We start from the raw sequence: 21,749 nt of genomic DNA, 5'->3' as shown, positions 1-21,749 counted from the left end.
TGTCTTCCAAAGAACTCTTTATCACGCCCCTTCATTGACAATTCACCAATCAAAACACGGACCTCACTTGAGCCCGCCCTCTCAGCTGTGACGGGTGGTAATGACAGGCAGAGTTCATGTTGTGTGCCAAATAAACGACTCAGGAAATAATGCAAGAAAGGAACAGGCCCCTAAAGTGGGCATTTAATGAAAATGCCCTGATTTGTGTTCACAATTCGTATTTATTTGCTTATTTATTTACTCCACACTGTAGAGCAGGCATTGTAGGAAACCTTCTGATTTTTGGCACATAGTGCTGCCCTCTACTGGTTCAGGCGTTGGATTGCAAGCACAGGGCCATCCGTTCCATCCTCCCTGCTGCCTTCCTGGGTGACCCTGAAGGAGTCGCTTCAGCCGCTGGTGCTCCATTTATAAAACCATTTCAGCCCCGCGCTTCATGAAAGGCCAGGAGGCAGGCGCAGTGACAGAAGAAGTAAACCCTCTGCTAGACTATAGTGCCTTAGAGGTGAATGCCACCAGATCAGACTTTAAAGTGTTAAAGTGCTGGCAGTGCTGCGACTCCCTCAGGGTGGCACATGGAGAAAATCCCGGGCACTGAAGCCATTGGCTTCAGGCTATAAGATGGGTAGCAGTGCCCCCTGCAGGTGAGTAAAGAATATAGGCAAACAGGAGCTTGTTAGCCTTGGGTTGATAGAGAGACGACGAATGCTACAGCGCCGCGCAGTCTCTCAATTCATCGAAATGCTCAGCAGCCATGAAGTGACCATTGTGACCGATCTGAGAAGCAACGCCAAATCGGCAAAGGGAGGGGCAGGGGCATTGAAATGGCACATCTCTTAAAACGCTGCCTTCCTGTTGGCACCCAGATGGCTGTATGAGGTTACGCGTTGACTTCATCAGAGGGGATGGCACGTCTGTCACTTTTGTCCCTTTTTTTTTGTTATTGTTGTTAGCTGTACTTTCATTAAAACCATAAATGACTTTTTGATCGAGGGCGCCCTCTGGCGTCCATTTGTATTAATAACCAAGATGATTCACGTCCATATCGGTGGGATTCACGGTGGGGCTTCGGTCCGCTTTGATCACCCGGTGCTTGCCTGGCCGCCATTAAGGGGGGTCTTGATCTTCAGGGAGTTTGGTTCGCTTAAGACACCAACAGAATTTCGTGTCGTTCCGCGTTTTATTACCACCCGACCCGCGCCCTCCCCCATATGTTTGTGCGCCTTTTAAAGACGAAGTCTTAACAAAACCCCCTGGAAGCTTCTGCCATCGCCACGAGTCTACAAACTTGTTCGGACCCTAAACGAAGTGAGTGCTTTTACTGTCATCATGTCGCACTCTAATGGCACTTTTCTGTCCAGACCGTAAGGCGCCCCGCTATGATGAGCGAGTGTGTGCGTGCATGTCGTGGTGACCGGGAATCCACTTTGGTGTTGGCTGCACTTCAGTGGTACCGACATGCTGGAGAAGAAACGGTCAGAAATGGATAGACAGCTGCGTGGACGACCCCCATAACTGATCAATCGGATTTAGCCTAAAGAGCCGTGCGTGGACAGATTGAACGTTACACTGCGCCTTTCACACCGCACCCTCTCACTAAACCAGTGTAGGCACCAGCGCAGTCCCGTTCGGTTTCCGAGTCCACTGGCCTTCGTTTGGTTTCAGAGGGCAGCGCGTGCGCGTGCGCGCGCGCGCGAGAGAGAGAGTCAGTGAGCAAGTAGGCGCGCACGTGCTCCACTCCGGAAGTACTCACATCGTCAAGGAAACGGCGTCACGGCGAGGTCAGAGCACGTGCTTCACTTTCGCTTTGAGCCGTGGCTGCAGCTTCGCGCACACAGCAAGCCCGCCTTGGAATTCGCGCTCACCGTTGTGACCTTTGGTTGCCCGAAAAGCGCTTTAGCTGCGGTTTTTTAACTAAGGGCCCACCCGTAAACCCCCGCGGACTGGCCCTGCGTGCAGGACACCGGTATGTCATCGCTGCGCTCGCGCTTAGTCGCACGTTCGTCACGGGTCTAATAAAGTGGAAGGGAGGCACTGGCATGGCACGGCACCCCGCCTCTGTCGTGTCTTTACAGCATGTTGTTGTCTTCCTGCAGGAGACGCCGCCGTCGCCCTCCAGACTGAATGCTCGCCCGCCCGGACGATGTTAGGAGGTCGCCACGAGGCTCCCGTGAAGAGGGACGGCGTCCCCACTGACGAGACGCCGTCCCCCGACTCCTTCAGCGTGGTGATTGGGGCCACGGTGCCCACGGGCTTCGAGTACACGGCGGCGGACGAAGTCCGAGAGAAGCTGGGCGCCGAAAGCAGGATCAGCAAGGACCGGGGGCGGATCTACTTCGCGGTTCGGGCCGACAGCCTCCCTCAGGTACGGCCGCCGCGCAGAGGGGGCTCGGGTCTGGTGACGGCTTCTGCAGGTGTTGTTGTGTATAGTTGATAGGCCTCGTTATTATCAGAATAAAAGCGCTTAAGCATTCAGCAAGTCCCGGGCCCGTGTCGCCGTGGGCTGCTCTTCAGCCGGCGGGGTGTCATTTTTGGAATTCCCTTCAGGCTCCATGACCCGAAGTGCGAGTGTAGGCCTCGTAGTCCTGTAGTTTCGATGAGCGCACGTGAGGCGGCTTTTAAATTAGAATGCGGGAAGGAGTGCAGTGGCCCAGATGTTGCTGCACCTCTGCCACTGGGGCTGTCGCCTCATTAAGGTGACCATCCGGCCCCGTTTTCCGGGCAACTGGCCCCACTCAGAAACATGTCCCCGGTTTAAGATTTGTCCACATTTCCAGTCCTTGCACGATCTTGCGTTAAGTTTTGCTTGTTCGTGAACACTAGCACGTCGTAATGAAACTGCATTTGCACAACCAGGCATGAATTCTTCGCGAGACGTATGTAGTCTGCGGTCCACTAGCTCTCCCCCAAGACCCCCCCGCCCCGCATGTCCCCGGATTGGCCCAAAAATTTCTGGTCACCTTAAGTATATTGTAGTGCCCAACCACTCACCCACTTAAGTCAGAAGTAATGGAAACCACAAATAAGCACAGGGAGATTTCAGTTTAATAAGCTGACATTAAAAGCATACTTCTGCCCTGGGGGTCCACAGCCTCTTTGATGGACTGCTGCTGGACCCACAGTGGGCTTGAGGACAGTAAAACTGAACATACAAAGCTTAAAGTGCAAAGCAGCCATTGGGCACCATACTGGCCCACACCGAGGTCCGAGAGCAACTGCAGGTGACCAAGCGTGAAAGGAAAAAGAAGGCCAGAGAAAAGTACCAATGTATGCCAATGGCAATTCAAATACCACGATACAAGTGGGAACAGAAAAGCAAAGAGTCAGGAAGCAGAAGAACTAAAGGGAACATAACATATGTGCCGCTGGGAACAGTAGGGCACCGTGGCACAGCAGGGAAAGCCACAAATGGCATCACACAGTGACAAAGTGGCACCAGAGTAAACTTAAAACAATAAAACACAACAAAGGGTGAAGGTAAAACTTGAATTGTACATCTTTAATAATCCGGGTAGAAAATGATCAGGAAGTTCAGCAAAGAATGAACAAAGCAGGCTGTATGTTTAATATCCTGAAAATGAAAGCCACTGCCAATGCTTCTTTTCCATGAGTTGTCATATTTATTGTACCATTGTGATATTTTGTACATACAGTTAGGTCCATAAATATTTGGACAGAGACAACTTTTTTCTCATTTTGGTTCTGTACATTACCACAATGAATTTTTAAATGAAACAACTCAGTTGCAGTTGAAGTGCAGACTTTCAGCTTTAATTCAGTGGGGTGAACAAAACGATTGCATAAAAATGTGAGGCAACTAAAGCATTTTTTGAACACAATCCCTTCATTTCAGGGGCTCAAAAGTAATTAGATAAATTAAATAACTGGAAATCAAATGTTCATTTCTAATACTTGTTTGAAAACCCTTTGCTGGCAATGACAGCCTGAAGTCTTGAACTCATGGACATCACCAGATGCTGGGTTTCCTCCTTTTTAATGCTCTGCCAGGCCTTTACTGCAGCGGCTTTCAGTTGCTGTTTGTTTGTGGGCCTTTCTGTTTGAAGTTTAGTCTTCAACAAGTGAAATGCACACTCAGTTGGGTTAAGATCAGGTGACTGACTTGGCCATTCAAGAATTTTCCACTTCTTTGCTTTAATAAACTCCTGGGTTGCTTTGGCTGTATGTTTTGTGTCATTGTCCATCTGTATCATGAATCAATTTGACTGCTGTATTTAGCTGGATTTGAGCAGACAGTATGTCTCTGAACACCTCAGAATTCATTCGGCTGCTTCTGTCTGTCCTGTGTCACATCATCAATAAACACTAGTGTGTCCCAGTGCCACTGGCAGCCATCACACTGCCTCCCTCCACCGTGTTTTACAGATGATGTGCTATGCTTTGGATAATGAGCTGTTCCACGCCTTCGCCATACTTTTTTCTTGCCATCATTCTGGTAGAGGTTCATGTTGGTTTCATCTGTCCAAAGAATGTTTTTCCAGAACTGTGCTGGCTTTTTTAGGTGTTCTTTAGCAAAGTCCAATCTAGCCTTTCTATTCTTGAGGCTTATGAGTGGCTTGCACCTTGAGGTGCACCCTCTGTATTTACTTACATGCAGTCTTCTCTTTATGGTAGACTTGGATATCGAGACGCTCGCCTACCCCCTGGAGAGTGTTGTTCACTTGGTTGGCTGTTGTGAAGGGGTTTCTCTTCACCATGGAAATGATTCTGCGATCATCCACCACTGTTGTCTTCCATGGATGTCCAGGGGCCTCATGTATGAACGGTGTGTACGCACAGAAATGTTGCGTACGAACCTTTCCACGCTCAAATCGCGATGTATAAAACCTAAACTTGGCGTAAAGCCACGCACATTTCCATGGTAACTCATTCCTTGGCGTACGCAATTTATCCGCCCGGTTTTGCAGACTAGCGGCACCCAGCGTCAAAGCAGTGCTACTGTTCCTGTGTGATCACCCTTTCTTTCTTAAATCCACATTCCTGGCGCGGCTTTATAAATACACTGAAATTAACTGCATATTGTTTATTAGTGTAATGCATCTGATTGTAATTAACCTGTAGCAATATAATGGTCCAGGGAATAGCCATAGTATTCCAAATACCATAACTGCTTTAGCGTTGTTACGCTCACTGCATCTTCTTTCAGCTGATCCCGTTAAGGGTTGCCACAGCAGATCATCTTTTCCCACATTACTCTCACTGCACCACTCGGAGTATTTATATCACTGTACCTGAGTGGGGAATCACAGCAGCAGCTGATTGGAAAGAGAATTATCGGTACACAGCATGAAGCAGATGCTGCCTGAGCCACAGCAAACGCTTTAGTCCCTGTACGGACTTCGCGGTTTAGAAACAGTTTCATTCCAAGAACTCTAAACGCACTAAATCAGTCCATCAAGTGCTCCTTGTAGAAATGTTTGGACTTATAAGTACAATCACCTCACTGTAAACTTGCACTACAGTTATAATATTGCACAACCTGCGCCACTTTATAAAGCGCGTATTTACCTGTGATGACGGTATTCATTTCTAAGACGAAATGCAGCAAAACATGTTGATTATATTATACAGATAAAACTTTAACTTCATTTAAATAATCTGTATTGTTTATAATTAAACATGTGAGGACACGGTGCCGCAGCGCTAGCTAGTTCAGTAATTGTTCCTGCCTCACGTTGTATTCTTGCTGGTGCTGACGCGACACTGGAAAGATAGACGGATATAATAATTAAACACGTACTACTAAGATATTTCAATGTTCCTTAAAAGTTTTGAAGAATCGAAGTTCTAAGCTTACAGATGGCTTCACGTCTATTACATAGCTTATTGTGTGGCGATTGAGTTTTTGGAGAAAGAAAAGTAAGGACAGGAATTGGAGGTTAGTACGTTTGAAAGAGACAGTACTGCTGTGATAAATTATTTCATCGAAGGTCACACATGGTGCAGCAAGCCTCTTGCGTGAGACATGAACAAGCACTGCACCACCGTGTTCCCATGTTTAATAACATGCTTTCATTCCTATCATCATGAAAAAGGTATCACGTATACATCTCAGTATTTTAATCATTCAGAGAGCTGTAATATCAAGAATGTAATGGAGTATGTGTCCCGTCGGAGAAAGAGAAAGCCCGTTTAAAAAGCAGGTAGTGATTCATACACATAGAGCACATAGAAGATCAAATACAGAACAAAGCATTTAACATGCCACTTTAGTTACAATAGGATTTGAGAAACTAGTAAATTAAACGATTTTAAGATGAAGTTTATGATGTTCTACTTTAATGGCAAAATAAACTACGTGATTAAAGTGGAAATTTCGAGATTAAAGTTGACATTTCGTGCTTTTTTCCCCACTGTATGCCTTTTTTTTGTCTGTACCCTAATAAGCTTTCATATGACACTCAGACGGTGGGCTACGACTCGCTTTTTCACGGCGACTTTATTATTTGATTTCTTTTTTCTTTCGGGCACTGTGCGACTTTGTGAAGTTGAGCCTTCGAGTTTCTCCGACACTCTGTCACTCGATCAGCTTCCTTTTGTTGATTATCCCACTGTTTAAACCAACAAATAGTACGTTTTTCCTTTGCCTCCACTTGGTATTCGCTGAAATTCTTATATTTTCCCCTGTGCTTTTCCCATTGTCTTTTCACAGAAGGCTATTTATATTGATTTGCATATTCAAAGAGGCGTAATTCTAGGAGGAGTTGGGGCGGGACAGAAGGCGCGTGCACGTGCGTTACTTTTCACGCAAATCGGGATTTATGTAGTAGAAGAACGTGAAAGTATGCGTGCGCACAGATTCCTGCGTCTGGATTTTTCTGTGCGTACGCACAATCCCGCTTTTGTGCTTACGCCATGTTATAGTGTGAGTTCTACGCACGGCGTTATACATGAGGCCCCAGGTCTTTCTGCGTTGCTGAGTTCACCAGTGCTTGCTTTCTTTCTCAGGATGTACCAAACTGTAGATTTTGGGTTTTTTCTGTTTTCGCAGTTTAAGGATGGCTTCTTTCACCAGCATGGAGAGCTCCTTTGACCACATATTGTCTTTTCACAGCAAAATCTTCCACATGCAAGCACCACACCTCAAATCAACTCCAGGCCTTTTATCTGCTTAATTGATAAGGACATCACGACGGACTTGCCCACACCTGCCCATGAAATAGCCTTTGAGTCAATTGTCCAATTACTTTTGAGCCCCTGAAATGAAGAAGGGATTGTGTTCAAAAATGCTTTAGTTGCCTCACATTTTTATGCAATCGTTTTGTTCACCCCACTGAATTAAAGCTGAAAGTCTGCACTTCAACTGCATTGGAGTTGTTTCATTTAAAATTCATTGTGGTAATGTACAGAACCAAAATGAGAAAAACGTCTCTGTCCAAATATTTATGGACCTAACTAGAGAAAAGCCAAGCAAAATGACCCTTTTTATTGGCTAACTAAAAAGATTACAATATGCAAGCTTGAGGCAACTCAGGCCCCTTCTTCAGGCGAGATGTAAAGATTGTCTTTTCTCTACGTTCATAATGGCTAACACGGTACAACACCCTAGTACTGTGGACCTAACTGTAAATAATAATAATTATATGTTCTTGTCATATAAACTCCATCCTAAGGGCTCATCAGGTGAGCCGCTCACGGTGGCACTGTGACCTTTGACTGGCCGAGAGCAGCGCCCTCTGGTGTCTGATGTACTGGTGAGAATGTCCTTGTGCTGCATACGCAGGGTGACAGTAAGTAGTAGTCATGTGACAACACTGCCGTGATGATGTGGTCCTTTGAACCCTGGTCTGTAATCCCGTGAGCCGTTGTCGTGTGCTGGCCCCCAGTGGCCTCCTTGATTGCCATTTTATTTTAGAAGGTAACCCTGACTTGTTTTGCTCTTTTCTGGCAGGTTCATCAGCTGAAGTCGGTGGACAACTTATTTGTTGTGGTTAAGGAATTTCCGGACTATCACTTTAAAGACACAAAGGTAGGCCCTTTCACGTCCTTGTGTTTCTCCTTTGGTGGTGATGTGGTCCGACCTTTTGGCCCCAATAAAAACAGTTGGCTGCCCAGTTATTGTTTGGAATTGTCACATAACTGGAGGGGAGACCCCCAGCTGCTGTGCCCAAGTTCTCTGAGGATACGTCAGACGAAAGTCACGCGTCTTCAAGCTGATGTGAAAGCTGAGACGAGTGGGCCGACTTGTCCGCTGTTCTGGGGCCCTGCAGATGACCCCTTGACCCCTCGTTGCTGTTTAGCCTGCTGACGGCTTGAGATCTTCAAGCACAGTCCAGTTTGTGAGTATTGGTTAGTTGAGATGAGCAAGTCTGACTTCAGCCATTTAAAGCTCTGCTTGTAGGCTGAGGGCTTTTGAAATCGGCTGCCGTAAAGGCTCGAGGGCAGGGGGTCTTGTCTGGGTGAGAGGCTTGCCAGCCATGTTTTGACTGACCTGAAGGCTGCCTAAGGAGCGATTTGAACAGCCAGAGAAGGGCACATTGCAGCGGTCAGACTCGGTAGAAATACATGCAGGAGTTTATTCAGTCATCTCTTTAGAAACCAACTTCACTTTTGTGTGTGTTAAGGTTTGAAAATGGCTGTTAATAGGGTTGGTGTCCGAGCCGCTGGGTGCACGCGTCCTTTCTATGAAGTGTTGCCTCAGTGTGTTTGGCTTGATGCTCCATGTGCTGTAGTGCCCTCTTCAAACAACACAGAGGCAGGTAGTGCGTCTTCATCAGCTCAGAGCCGGAAAGCCACTCCCTTGACGAGTGTGTGTGTGTGTGTGAGTGACGCAGGGTACGGTGACTCGCAGCACACGGTCATTTTTAGGTTTGGGTCCACCACCTTCCGTCTGCTCACATGAGTTATCCTGACATTGTGGACATTGGGTCCGTGTCTCGACAGTCCATCGCCATCTCTGACATGCTTACCTTTTATTGCAGGAGGAAACCTTAGAAGAGTTTGAGGGGCTCGCTTCCAAACTTCCTTGGCTTTTACCCCTTGAGGTGTGGAAACTGAACAACACCTTAAAGAAAAGACGGACCAGGAGGAAAGGGGTGCTGCGAGCTGCGGGTCCAGGAGAAATTTCAAGCGATGGTCATAAAGGGGGGGCTAAGCCAGAGCCGCAGCCTGACACAGAGTCAGCAGACAGTGTCGTTGAGTCAGACGCCGCATTGGAACGTGGGGCGGCCAGTGGGAATGGGAATGGGAATGGAAGCGGCGCTGCTGCTAAGGAGGAGAGCCAACATGGAGACGTGGACTCGGAAGAGGAAACTGGTGACAGCTGCGAATCTCAAGATGAAGGCAAGAAATCGGAGCTTCTCAAATTTCGTGTGACATGCAGCCGGGCAGGCGAGAAGCACAACTTCACCTCCAACGAGGCAGCGCGCGATTTTGGGGGAGCCGTTCAAGATTTCTTCCTGTGGAAGCCAGACATGACAAAGTTTGATATCGAGGTATGTCCATCTCTGTCAGAAGGGCTATTTGCAGACGTGCAGAGGGTGGTGCGGGATTATGGGGGTTTCAGACATTGGCTGGGCTTGGTGGAGATGTGAGAGGAAACCAAAGTGCCCGGTTGAACATCCATGGGCAGAGTCTGCAGACCGCCAGCCCAGCCACCCATTTGTCCATCATCCGGAGTCATTAGTCTGCTTTTAGGGTGGTCGGAAAACCGAGCCTGAGAGGGCACACTCGCTTTAGGCCTTCTCGTGTTCTGACCTCTTGGTGCCGCTACAGAGTTTCCTGTGTTACTGACGTCTCAGTTGATTTCTCTCAAAGTAACTGATTGCAAAAAAAAGTAAAAACCCCATGACATTTGAATATGAAATCATGAATTCAGATTGTGATGTGAACTGACTGTGGTCAGAAGTGAACCAATCAGAGAGGCTCTTCTAGAGGTGACGAGCAGACCAAGACCAGAGAAATGGCCCAAGGTGATCTGTTACAGAGTAAAGGCACGTGCTGCGCTTGTACATTCGACTGTCGAGTTTTGCTTTGTTTAATTTCTATGTGTGCTCAGAAATGGGGGTGACGTGTGCCTGGTAAGAATCGGGTCATCAAGGGTCTCTTAAGTGTTTGCACCTTCCACCCTCCGTATGAAAGGAATTGAAATCCAGGGAAAGAGCAGCCCTAGCCCCGCCTGCGAAGTGACATCCGCAATGTGGACCCTCTGACCGCCGGAAGGCTGCTGACCAGGGTGACCGCCTGGAGCCTCAGCCCTTTAGGTGGTTGGTCTTGAGTTGATCAGACTGTGTAGACGGGACCCTCTGGGCAGCCTGCCTGTCCCGTGTGACTTGACGTCTGCTTTTAGGTTGCAGCTGTTTGTTTCGACTCTCCTTCCCAGATCCTTCACTTTTTTCCTGTCCATATGCAGGTTTTGCTGAACATCCACAACAATGAGGTGGTGGTGGGGATTTCCCTGACAGAGGAGAGTCTGCATCGAAGAAATATCACCCACTTTGGGCCTACCACCCTACGGTCCACCCTGGCCTATGGGATGCTGAGGTGAGTGTCCGTGTTGCCAACTTCTGAGTTTTTCTGGTTAACTGACCAGACCCATTTTATTTTTCCCAGTAGCCCCTGTGAATACTCACATACTTGTTCTTAGGTTCATGAGGCTCTCCTGTGTCACTCCAGTCAGATGTTGAGTTGTCTCGTCTGTGGCTGACTTGCCATCTTTATTGTTGGCATTGCTCATGCCATGGTGATAGCCCTTCAGACTGCCCAGCATTTGGTAGCCCCCCAGGGTCACGTGTTGAGAACAGGAGGGCTGGTGACCTCATCACCATCACAAACAGTACACACGATCTTGCTGGCTCTGGCTTGGGCCTTGAGTCACGTTGATCTCCATGCTTGTGGTGTTTTGATTGTTGTCTGGACTCGAGGTCACAGTGACACTTCAGTTCTGAATATAATGGCCAAAGGAAAACCTTGGTTCCTTTCTGTTTTTGAGGGTCACCACTGCTGACCCCACTGGGAGTAATCTGACAAACTCTTGTTGTAACTTCACATAACCACAGAAGGTATTTCAGCAGCACTCTGCCCATTCCTGTTTTCGGTCCCCATTTCATCTCACCTGTCACTCTAAGTTGTCATTAAGAGTTCAGGCCGTTGTGAACGTTTATTCAGAAACATCCCACAGAACTTAGAACCCCCCCCCCACCCCTTTAATCCTCCTGTCACCCCAGCGCCTCCCCTCTGCCAGTGACACCCAGAACTGCTCCACAGGTTGGACATCAGTGCCAATGGGGCAGAGGGTCCAGACAAAAAAAGAAAATGCCTGGGGATGAGCTTGGGGTTTGCACCATCAGTCTCTGATTCTCCATTCCGCTTGTGCTGCTGATGACGGCCAGCCAGCCAGACCTTGGGTCTTCTTCAAGAGGGACCCAGTCACTTGTCTTTGAGGCGGACCTGTTCTGCTACGTGTGGACTGGGCCTGAACGGACCTCAGAAAGAAATTCAGGGATGGCAGGTGGGCCAAGAAATGCACACAGTAAGCCACAAGTGCCGGACCCTCAGAACTGACCTCTTTTAGAACATTGGAGCTGATCTTGGGTGGCCTACAAAGCCAGCACTGAACCTTTATGGTCCGACGCAAATCTGGTAATTGAGCCCCATCAGTTAAACAAGGTCTCCATCTTGTCTTCCTTCCTGAACTCCTCCTGTTGAGGACATTTAGACACCTTTTTGGTGATATTTTGTATATATATATATAAAATCCAACGTCTGTCTGCTTTTCACGAGAAGACTACAGTAGATGGGGTTTGTTTCTGTAATTCTGGTTGATTTTGTGACTTTTCTATCATCGCACGAAGTATCGCAGTTCACTTGCAGTACGGGGACCTCAGGAGTAGGAAGCCTCTGATTGAGTCGCTCTGCCTGTCGCCACGTGTTGGAGCGCACCTCGCCTCTGCTTAGCTAGCGATGCCTGTTTGTTGAGCAGACATTATCATCTAGAGATTAAGGAGTGACGTTTGGTGTTTTTGAGAGAGATCAGAGCTCCGTGTGTTTTAGAGGGTACCTGCTGATTGGCAGAGAGAGATCCTGGCCACGCGAGGACGCTCTCCCATCAGAGCTGAACACGATCAGATACAGTGCCAGCGTTTGACATTGGCGTGTGCCTATCTTCTGCTTGGCCGGAATTACTTTTTTTTTTTTTTTTTTGTTCCTGTTTCACTTCTTCTTGGGCGGAGCCGCGGGGGGCAGCTAGTGTAGGAAATGAAGAGTTAAAAAGGTTAAAAATGGGGTTTCATCCCGACATGGAGCTTCTTTAAAGTTGTAGTGCCTCTGTAGGTTTTTAATGGCTGCACACGTGTGTGTGTGTGGGGCCTGATGGGTAATCCAGTCTGTGTCATCCTTCAGTGCTCCAGCACCATAGGAGGCAAAGCGCCGACGTCATACAGCTGGGTCTGAGCCCAGTTCCTGTTCCCACCGCCACGTTCAGAATCGGCTCGTCTGCTTACGCTTTTGTCTTCTTTTCTGCCTCAGGTTGTGTGACCCTCAGCCGTCTGATGTTATAATTGACCCGATGTGTGGCAGTGGAGCCATACCCTTGGAGGTAAGCCTCCCGCGTGCTTGTACGTTTTCAAGATCAGTCCTGGGGGACCCCCAAGGCAGCAGGTTTTTACTCCCACCGCTCACTCATCTGGTCTCCTAACATTTCTGAGAAATTTCTGAATATCTGCCCGAGTTTTAAATGTCAGTTGGCTTTTTAGTGGACCCCAGCCCCTTGTGCAGTTGGTGTTGCCATGCCGTGCCATGGGGTCCTCTGAATTGGGCACCCTTCTGTCCCTGGCTGTGGCTTGTCACCATTGCCTCCTCAAAGTACTACCAAAGCCCTCGACCATCCCCTGTTTCCGATGCCACTATGCTTGTGTATTAATTCAAATGACTCGCTGGCAGCATTAATGGACACTACCACACATTGGCACACCCTGCCAGTCAAACATATTTTGATTACAGTTTAAACACAGTAGTTGGCACACACAAGTCAAAAGAATGACAGTGGGCTAAGAAATGGTCAGAATGACAGACTTGGAGAGCAGGAACTCTGGGCCTGACAAACCACCCAGCAAGGTCACTCCAGCACCCCCCAAAGGAGCTGCCCTCGCTGACCGTTTAGCTCAGGTGATTGTGTAGGCCACGTCGTCATCTTCCTCCTCCGTGCTTGGGTGTATGCTGGGGGTCATTCTGCTCAGGCACAAAGGGCTGCCCAGTATGTCTTACATGACAGGGTGCCGTGTGCCACTGGAGGATACCGTACTGATGCTGTCACTGCTGTGCAAGTCATCCTCTCTACTGCCATCCAAAGCTGGCATACGGCCTCCGTCGTGACACGTGCTCTCACCCGATGGGTGTAGACTCGGACTTGGGTTCATGTGCCCACAATGCCATTCGGGAGCAGTCCAGTTAACGCTGCTTTAATAAAGGCCCTTCTGTTCTGGACTGTTGAAGTGGGCACTTCATTCTGGCTGGCCTTCTCACTAAGGGTTAGGATTAGTCTTCAGTCGTCTGGCCCTTTCTCTTCTCTGTAGCACAGCCTTTAATTCTTTGGAGAGACGTCAGCTTCTGTAATTTGACTTTTGAAATTCAGGGTATTTACGATGGGCACACACTGTTTGAAGTTTACCAAATGTGCTGAAATAACACGTCACTGGCAATGTCTGTGTGTATAATGTGTAGAGTAAGTGCTGCGTGTATACACACACACACACACCCTGTACTGACACTCGGAGCACCAGCCGACGCTGGCCTGCCCAGGGGTCTGGGTCTGTCCACCACGCCATTGACCTCATATCAGCTCTCCTCGCCTTCATTCTTCCTCCGTGTCTTTCCAACTCTTACCTGTCATTTATTTCTAAGTGCTTGGTCACATCGGAGCATCAGGGCCATCTCTAACTTGGTGGTATGTGATGACGCTCGACTCTGGACGGGTGAGCCGTCCTCTCTCTGCGGCACCCCACTTGAGTTACGAGACGCCTGGTCTTCGGTGGAGTTTAAGGGGCTGTCGATTTTTATCTTTGCAGGGCTCCATTGAATGGCCGCATTCCTTCTTTATTTCTGGGGACAACAACACCTTGGCTACCAACCGGACCGTCAATAACATCAATTACATCCATAAAAAGAGGCGGAATAAAGGAAGGTAACTCACGAAATGTCTGACGTGTGCGGATAAGTCTGCTGCTTAGGCTTAAACAATAAGTCACTTGGTGACACTCTTGTTCTTTCCCAGAATGGTGCCACCCTGTTAACTCAACACTAAAACACACAATGCGTCTGTCTGTCTGTCAGAGTGGGGACACCGCGCTTGAACAGTACGAGCACATCAGAAGTGGAGCCCCCAATGTCCCAGGCCTCTTGTCCGCCTGGCAGTGTGTCCTCCCAGCATACCTGCCATTTCACTGCACCCCTCTTTCTCTGACCACTCACACGGGGGCTCCTCTTGTGGTCATTCTGGGGTCCGCTGCAGCCTTGTTGGCTATAAGGACCACGGGGTGGGTTTAGTGGCCACTGCTGTCACTTTAAGTTGACAAGTCCTTTGAAGGCTGGATGAGCCCAGCAGTGTACGGGTGACTTGCTTTACAACACCGGCCCCCCCACTCTTCTGGGAGGAACTCCTGAGAGCCTGCTCTGCTGCCCCCTGCTGGTTCTTGTCTTCCTAAGCAGAGGCACTCTCGCTGCCACTGTGCTTCTGAACCCCGCTCTTTGATGGCAGCTGGTGGCTCTTTGTGGTTGTGAATATACTCGAGTCCCCTCTGTGCCACTGTAGCCTCCATACTGAGCGTGACGGCAGGTTTGTTGGGTGGGTGACATTCCTCATCCCAAGAGTCTGTGTGTCTGGGTTCCAGTCTGCCAAGACCCCTGTCTTCAAGTGGGGACCACTATACTGATCTGTAGGGGCCGAGTCAGAAAGCCAAGCTGTCGGTTTACCAGTCGATGTACGTCCCTCCCCTCGCCCACGGTCACATGACTGCACAGGGTGGCCGGCTGTCCTTCGAGAGGGCGAGTAGCACCGACCATCCTGGAGAGGCTTGGAGCAGGACTGCTGACCCTCTGCATTGAGGGGGTTTGGGCCTCTGACAGGGACGCCCCCCTGCCGAGCCTTTCTGGGCCTGACCAGCTGAGAGGAGGAGGCCCCTGAGGAAGACTCCAAGATGGCCTGAGGATCCCACAGTATGTCCTGAGGAAAGAGATACGTGGGCCTCGCTGCTAAGACTGTTGCCCCCTATGAGGGTGGTCTTGGAGAATGAATGAGTTTGGCCGAGTTTGTGCTCTTCTTTCATTTGTGTTGTCACACCGTTTGTATTTTGAAGGTGGCTGATTTCTGTCTGCTGTTGTCCCTGCTGTGTGTAGTAACTGTGGTGTCCTCCTTCCCACCTTTTAGCAGTCATTGGGGTCTCCACATCGACACCCTGCAGTGGGACATCTGCTGTCTTCCCATCAGGACGAGTTCTGTGGACACCATTGTGACTGACATGCCATTTGGAAAAAGGTAAAGCTGGAGATTCAGTGACGGCTCAAGCCGCCCAGTTCTGCTGTGCCACTCGGCCCCTCCAGTGTTTCTGTTTTAATGAGGGGTGACGGTCACCGAACGTAACCCCTGTGGATAATGAGAATCGACCAAACAAACTCAAAAGGATATTTGGGCGCGGCTTGCTCTTTAAAAACGTCTTTGTCAAGTTTGGTTTTTTGCCACCTTTAGGATGGGCTCTCGAAAGAAGAACTGGGACCTGTACCCGTCGTGCCTGAAGGAAATGGGGCGCATCTGTAGGCCGGAAACGGGAAAGGCCGTCCTGCTGACTCAAGACAAGAAATGCTTCGCTAAGGTAGGCTGTGCTCTTAATTGGGGTAAATGTGCAAAGGCCATCCGTGCCCCCCCTCAGCCCCCCTTTGTCTTACCGTGTGTGTAGTTTGTAAAGTGGTTCACCCCACTCTGAGCCAGCACTCGGTGGAGGGCGCTATACAAAAGCAAGTTGCCATTGCAGGTAACTGACAAAAGTCGGCCAAAGACCAAGAGTGCAGACAGGAGGAGACATCGTGGGGACATCAGCGGAGTCCCTGGGGGTCCGTAGGTCAGTGATTCCCATGTTCAGTCCAGGGGGGACCCAAGTGAGGCGCTCCAGTGTGTTGTTTGCACCCGTGTGTGCACTGCTGGTCAGAATGAGTACAAGTAAGGGAACAAACTCCATTTGAGAGCGAGAATGTGAGAAAAGAAAGTCGGCGCCCGAGGGTACGGCAACGTCACCCACGTCCGAGTCACCCACGCTGGCACGTTTTCTGAATGTAAAACCGCAGCCACTTTGGGGAGCTGATCTAAAGTGGGGCGTCTCAAGTTCAGACTTTTGCTCCAGCCAGTTTCCTCATCAGTGAGTGGTTTTCCCTCTGGTTGGTGGTCCTGTTTAATTAGGTGGTCTCTGGAGCGCCGTCATGTCAGATTTCCATTCATTTTGGGGTTTTGTTGTAGTTTTAAGTTCTTTGCCCTCTTTTGCCATTTTCCAGAAGTGAAGGTCGTGGTTTGGTGTTTGCTGGCACTGCCAGCCTCTTCTCTACTTGATCATTCAGAATTGAGAGTTTGAACCCGGGGGCCGCATGTGACAGTCGAATCCTCCATGACCACCGCGCCACTGAAGGAGTTGAGCCCCCGATGAAGCAGACATCACTGTAAGACGAGGACGTCGACATGACGAGGAAAGGCTAAAACCCGATTTCTCTCTCGTTGCAGGCTGTGTCCAGAATGGGCCACCTATGGCGCAGGTCTCACACGGTGTGGGTGAACGTGGGGGGGCTCCACGCCGCCGTCTACCTGCTGAAGCGGACAGCGCTGGCCTTTGAGAAAGCTGAAGCCAGAGCCAACTTGAAAACGAAGAGCACCGAGGAGGGGGAGCACGGGGGGCACGAGGTGTCGGGCACTGCACCAGGGGACACTTGACCTTCATCTGAGCGCACAGTTGTTGCTTTTTGTTTCGTTACGATTGAAAACGGTGATTTGAAAAATCCTGTGCTACGTTGCTTGTGACGTTCTGCTGGGGGCGGCGTGTTGAGTGGTCACTTCTGCTGATTTCTTTAGGTTTTTGGTGACGTTCTGAGATTGTTGTTTTAATGGAGGTCAGGGTCTGCTGCGGGACCTCCGATGGACGCCGCTCCTCGCACACCCGCCTGCTGTGCTGCGCTTTGGTGGTGGCAGCCTGCTGGCCTGTCAGTCATTTCTGAAAGTTCTGTTTATTTCTGCATTAGGTGGTTGGTTGGTTTGTGTTTTTCTGTCCTGTTATTGGCTGATTGGCCACAAATTGGGCCAATAATGCGTAATAAAAATGGTGGTATTGAAGGGCTGCCCATCTTTCTTTACTTCGTTAATAAGGCGACTCGTTATCTTCAGGTGTGTCACTCAGGGATTGCCTGCCAGGTGGGCTGCTTGCTGAAGGTAAGATGATCTTTTTATTTATTTACTGTTCACTCCCATTGATGTCCCCTCTTGAAACTGCTGATGCTGTTGAGGTAGGTCACTTGAGTGCCGTGACACCAACTATGGCACATGAACACTTTACCGGGGGGCACAAGGGGTCAAATTGGTGGCCCCAAACCCCCAAAGGACGTGCAGGTGATGATAGGCCTTGTGTGCTGTGGCACGCCATCCACAGTTGGTTCCTGCCGTGCTGCCAGGGTGGGGTCCATGCCCATGGCAGTCCCAGTGGGCTAAACGCAGAGTGAGACGTGAACCTGAAGGGCTGTCGGGTAGGGCACACCTCAGGGCAGCTCTTCATGTAGGCCGTGTCCAGGGGGATTGTTGATGTTGTGGTGGGCGGCTTTACGTGCAGATGGAGGGTTTAGCTTTGAAGGAGACTTGATTTTCACAAAGTACACAGCAGAGGCTCGTGTCAGTACCCCTTATGTGCCACTAGAGGGCAGGAGTGATCCACCACTGCATTTTCTTCCCTGCAGCTGGCAGCCGTGTGCCCTCCTGTGCCAATCAGCCCTTTCTGTAAAGGAGAATCTGGTTGATGGCGACCCGCTATCTGCTGGAGAGAATCACGTTATCGGGGGCTTCAATCAGTAGAATTGATAGCAGGTGCTCTGGATTGAAATGGACCCTCGGCAAGAGGCCTTGAGATAGGGGGTATGCATAGCGTGACTCAGACCAGGTGCCCCCCAACGCAGGACTTAAAGTTAAGGAACACAGAGAGGAGAGCGGAGCACCAAAACACAAGGGGGGGGGGGGGTCTGGCACACCAGCTTATAGCAGTGTCTTATATAGCGCCTTGCTGTGCGGTGGCCCGGGCTGCTCCTCTGTTTCAGAGACCCTTGGAATGCCGCATTGTGTGCGCTGACCTTGGCCATCGCGATTTTATGTTGCTGGATGGCCTCGGGGGTTGCGCAGTGCGCCAGCCAAGCGTCCAGGAGGCCATTTTCTCAGCAGATTGATGGCGAGTGTAATTGAGGCACCCGACTGCGAGCGTCAAGGTGAGCCGGGGGGAGGTCAATAAAGCGCCTTGAGCTGCACTTGCAGGGGCTGACGGTCCACGTCGTTAGCGCTGGTCTCCCTGGTCCGACATGCAAATGGACTCTGAAAGACGGGTGTGGAGTCTGACCCGGCTGGGTGGCACCGTTGAGGTGGCCTTTCGGAAGTTGGTGTGCCTTCTATACTGCTGCATTGACCTGCTTGATTTGAAGTTGGGGTCTCACTGTGTGGGCCTGCCAGCTGCCCATGTCTTGTGCCCACTTGCCTGCCCTCTGGTGTCCTTGGGTAGTATTACGTGCTTCTGCCACTCACTCTTCACTCCCACTGGCACTCCTCTTTATTTGCTTCCTGGGGCACACTGCCCCCTAGTGGCCTGTGAGCAGGACCTTCTGAGCTGGCAACTTGCTGTGTAGCTCTCAAAGCTGCTGGTGGCATCTCGCCTGACTCTTCATCCGTCTGGTCGTGGCCGTGTCTATCTGTCAGGGCTGGGAAGCGATGCCCATTGTTAGGAAAAGGAGCTGATTGAGGACTTGAAGGGCGAGGATAAAATGACCAACGATGGCCTCGTCACCTGTGTGCTGGCACTATACACTTAACCTTTGACTTGCAGCCGCGTTGTATAACATTTCAAAGCCATCGCTCTTTTATTGTGCCTTTCATCTCTGTTCGTCTATCTTTGAGCCCACAAGGACTTAAGTGGCATTGAAAAGAAGGCCAGAAACATCCCTTGGTGGTGATGCCAACCATCAGCAGGCACACTCGCTTGTCCGTCTGGGCAGGGTGCTCAAGCCCAGTCTTACTAAATTAGTTATCATAAAATATGCACCAAGCTAATTAAAATGTTCCTTCATGAAGCCCCCTTTGCCTAACGGTCTCTGCTCTGTGCCCCCACTCTTACAGCCTCTACTGACGTTTGCCCCCTTGGGTTCACATCCACCACGTCTATGGTTTTTGGGGGTCTTCAGAATGGGCAGCTGCACCAGTGGGCACCTCTTGTGCCCCAAGTCAGTTCCGGTCACCGGAGCTGGCTTTACAAGGCCGAGTGTGTGCTGATGTGAGGTGGTGACTGGCATGGTGGCACAGTGATGTGCCCTGCTTGTTTGCCGTTTTTCAGGCTCCTTCTGATGGTCCCAAAGTCCAGCGGGTGTAAATCTCAAATCCCCCGCCATTGATGTGTGTGCTGCTGTGCTTCCTCATATTGTCAGGCCCCCCTGTGCCCCCACGCCACCTATCCTTCACCCATTCACTAAATGTGTTAATCCGACTGGCCATTGGTGTCCCTGCTCAACATCGACAGCAGGAATGAAGATCTCAGAGGCGAGGAGGAGGAGGAAAGCCGAAGTCGGATGGCGTGCTGCACATAATTAAAACGTCCAGGAATTGAGTGGTGGGCTTCACCTGAGCTGGCCAGGCCTTCCTTATTCACGCGGGCCCTAAACGTGCAGACGCGCCATTACGGCTGAAGCCCTAATCCATCTTAATCCTGCAGTGTTTAGCGCTTGATGAGTTGGCATTGATTTCCTCGAGCGCCGAGAAGATCGATGCGTCCTCTGCTTGATTTTCCTTGGTCACGTTTTACTAAGCGTGTGAGGAGGCTACGCTAATGGATGAGGGGACAATGGGTGGCACTGGTGCTGGCGCCGAGGGGCTTCTGGTGGCTGCAGAGACAACTGAATTGGCATTTTACATGCTGATGGTAAAGTTTGAGTCATACGAGGGGCTCTGATGGAGACGGGGGCACAATTTGGAACAAATGGGGTGGCGGGCCTGAGGTCTTCAGGTCACAACACCACAGTCTGTCTTCACTTATCATAGGTGATGTCTGTGTTGGCACTTTGAAGGGAAGGACCGAGATGGGCGACGAGTTGGTAAGAGAAGTGTGGCCACCATGGAGACATCACAGCTGGATAGGCGTGGGCCGGGGGGAGTTGGCACGGCCCCCCTTCGTCTGCTCACCACCACCTTAGAGTGGATAGTCGGCCTCCCTGCTGCTTCTCTGGGGTGGAAGAGCACAGGAGGAGGTGTGGGGCCCCTCACGTTAGAGCAGATAAGTCCGAGCAGCACGGTGGCGCATGTTTGGGTGTGGGGGGTGATTTGGAGCGGGGACCCCTAAAGGCGTATCATGGCGTATCCCCTTAGGCTCGGCTGTGTATTTCAGGTGCAGTGACGTGGTTGGCTTAGTTCTGGGGGGGGACTCCACATGGACCCTCACTGCTGATCCTTCATCTTGAGCCTCTCTGCGATTCTGCCTGGAAGGTCCTGGCCACGGGTTCAAGTCCATCCTGTGGCTGCTGTTTACGAGGAGCTTGGTGCCCCTTTGGGTCTTTGCTACTCGGTGCCCACACCTGCCAGTGGTCTGCGGTTTCTAACAGAATTGAAAGCTCAGAATTGAGGAAGGCCGAGCGCTGCGGCCAGAAACGTGCTGGCCAAGGAATTGTCACGTGGGTCAATCTGTGAGTCGGAGCCGACAGCGGGCACTTCGCACCACGCCAGTTACCTCTGGTTGGCTCATCCTGCCTTCCTCAGTAATAACATTAGGCACTAATTAAAAAGCTGTTCAGCAAATTAGATTTAAATGAACTTTCGAAATTAACATGCAAATGTATTCGTGTATATTTAGGTGGATGATTTCTCCTAATAAACCCACTCTGTGAAGTAATCCTCCTTTAATCCACCCGGAATCGATGGCTCTGACGGTGAGCGGTCCGAGGTGGCACCCTCACGGGGGTCTCGAGCTCCAGCCTGGTCCTGAGCTTTGTGGACGTGGCCGAGGTGTGTGTGTCCTCCTGTCACGACCCCCAAACTGGAGTGGTCATCGTTTGACTCTGAGCTTGAGGGCCCCTCAAGTGACATGAGACCGGCTGGTGACTGAGGTGACCACACCAGCTGCTGAAGGGGACTCGAGTGCTGGGAATGGTGGGATCTTTCGATTTCTTAGTTGTGGCTTCAGGGCTCAAACTTGCTGACGCCTGCTTTTCCAAAGTCTGTGAGTTTGACGGGCGTTGCCCACTCCGCCTCGGTGGTCTCCTCCTCTGTTTGTGTGTCTTTTGTGGCTGCCACATGCCAAGGTTCTTGTGCAACATTGACGTTACATGGCAGGTGTGTCGGTGGTCCTGGCGAGGGGGCTTTTCTAGGTGTACTGACCGTTGCCCCCCATCTGCTGTGATGAATTTCTACGTTGATTTCATTTGTATTTTTCACCATCTCCCCTCATTCTCTGTTCCTTTTGACGGGCACTGCCATGTTTGTGGTGCCAGGCTGAGTGCGGTCATGTCGCTTGTGTTTCAGATGTCGTCAC

The 21,749-nt window shown here is 50.3% G+C and overlaps 1 protein-coding gene across 1 annotated transcript; it reads left to right on the top strand.

The window, feature by feature from the left end:
• Window positions 1-1,805: 1,805 nt before the first annotated feature.
• On the top strand, window positions 1,806-17,320 carry thumpd3 (THUMP domain containing 3). Its single transcript, XM_051921336.1, has 10 exons — window positions 1,806-1,966; window positions 2,097-2,365; window positions 7,910-7,987; window positions 8,940-9,452; window positions 10,370-10,500; window positions 12,484-12,553; window positions 14,022-14,137; window positions 15,380-15,487; window positions 15,698-15,821; window positions 16,718-17,320. Exons 2-10 carry the CDS (start codon window positions 2,144-2,146, stop codon window positions 16,922-16,924), a joined length of 1,569 nt encoding a protein of 522 aa, XP_051777296.1. The 5' UTR covers window positions 1,806-1,966; window positions 2,097-2,143; the 3' UTR covers window positions 16,925-17,320.
• Window positions 17,321-21,749: the final 4,429 nt, after the last annotated feature.

Source organism: Erpetoichthys calabaricus, chromosome 18 (assembly GCF_900747795.2).
Source record: "Erpetoichthys calabaricus chromosome 18, fErpCal1.3, whole genome shotgun sequence".
NCBI lineage: Eukaryota > Metazoa > Chordata > Cladistia > Polypteriformes > Polypteridae > Erpetoichthys > Erpetoichthys calabaricus.
The sequence above is the reverse complement of the archived record's forward strand: the minus strand, read 5'-3'. Positions and strand labels throughout refer to the sequence as shown.

Excerpts from the sequence above, each read along its gene's own strand:
- thumpd3 (XM_051921336.1), top strand. The coding sequence starts at position 2,144 with ATGTTAGGAGGTCGCCACGAGGCTCCCGTGAAGAGGGACGGCGTCCCC. Across the intron at positions 7,988-8,939 it reads ATCACTTTAAAGACACAAAG|GAGGAAACCTTAGAAGAGTT; the intron begins GTAGGCCCTTTC and ends CTTTTATTGCAG. Across the intron at positions 15,822-16,717 it reads ACAAGAAATGCTTCGCTAAG|GCTGTGTCCAGAATGGGCCA; the intron begins GTAGGCTGTGCT and ends CTCTCGTTGCAG.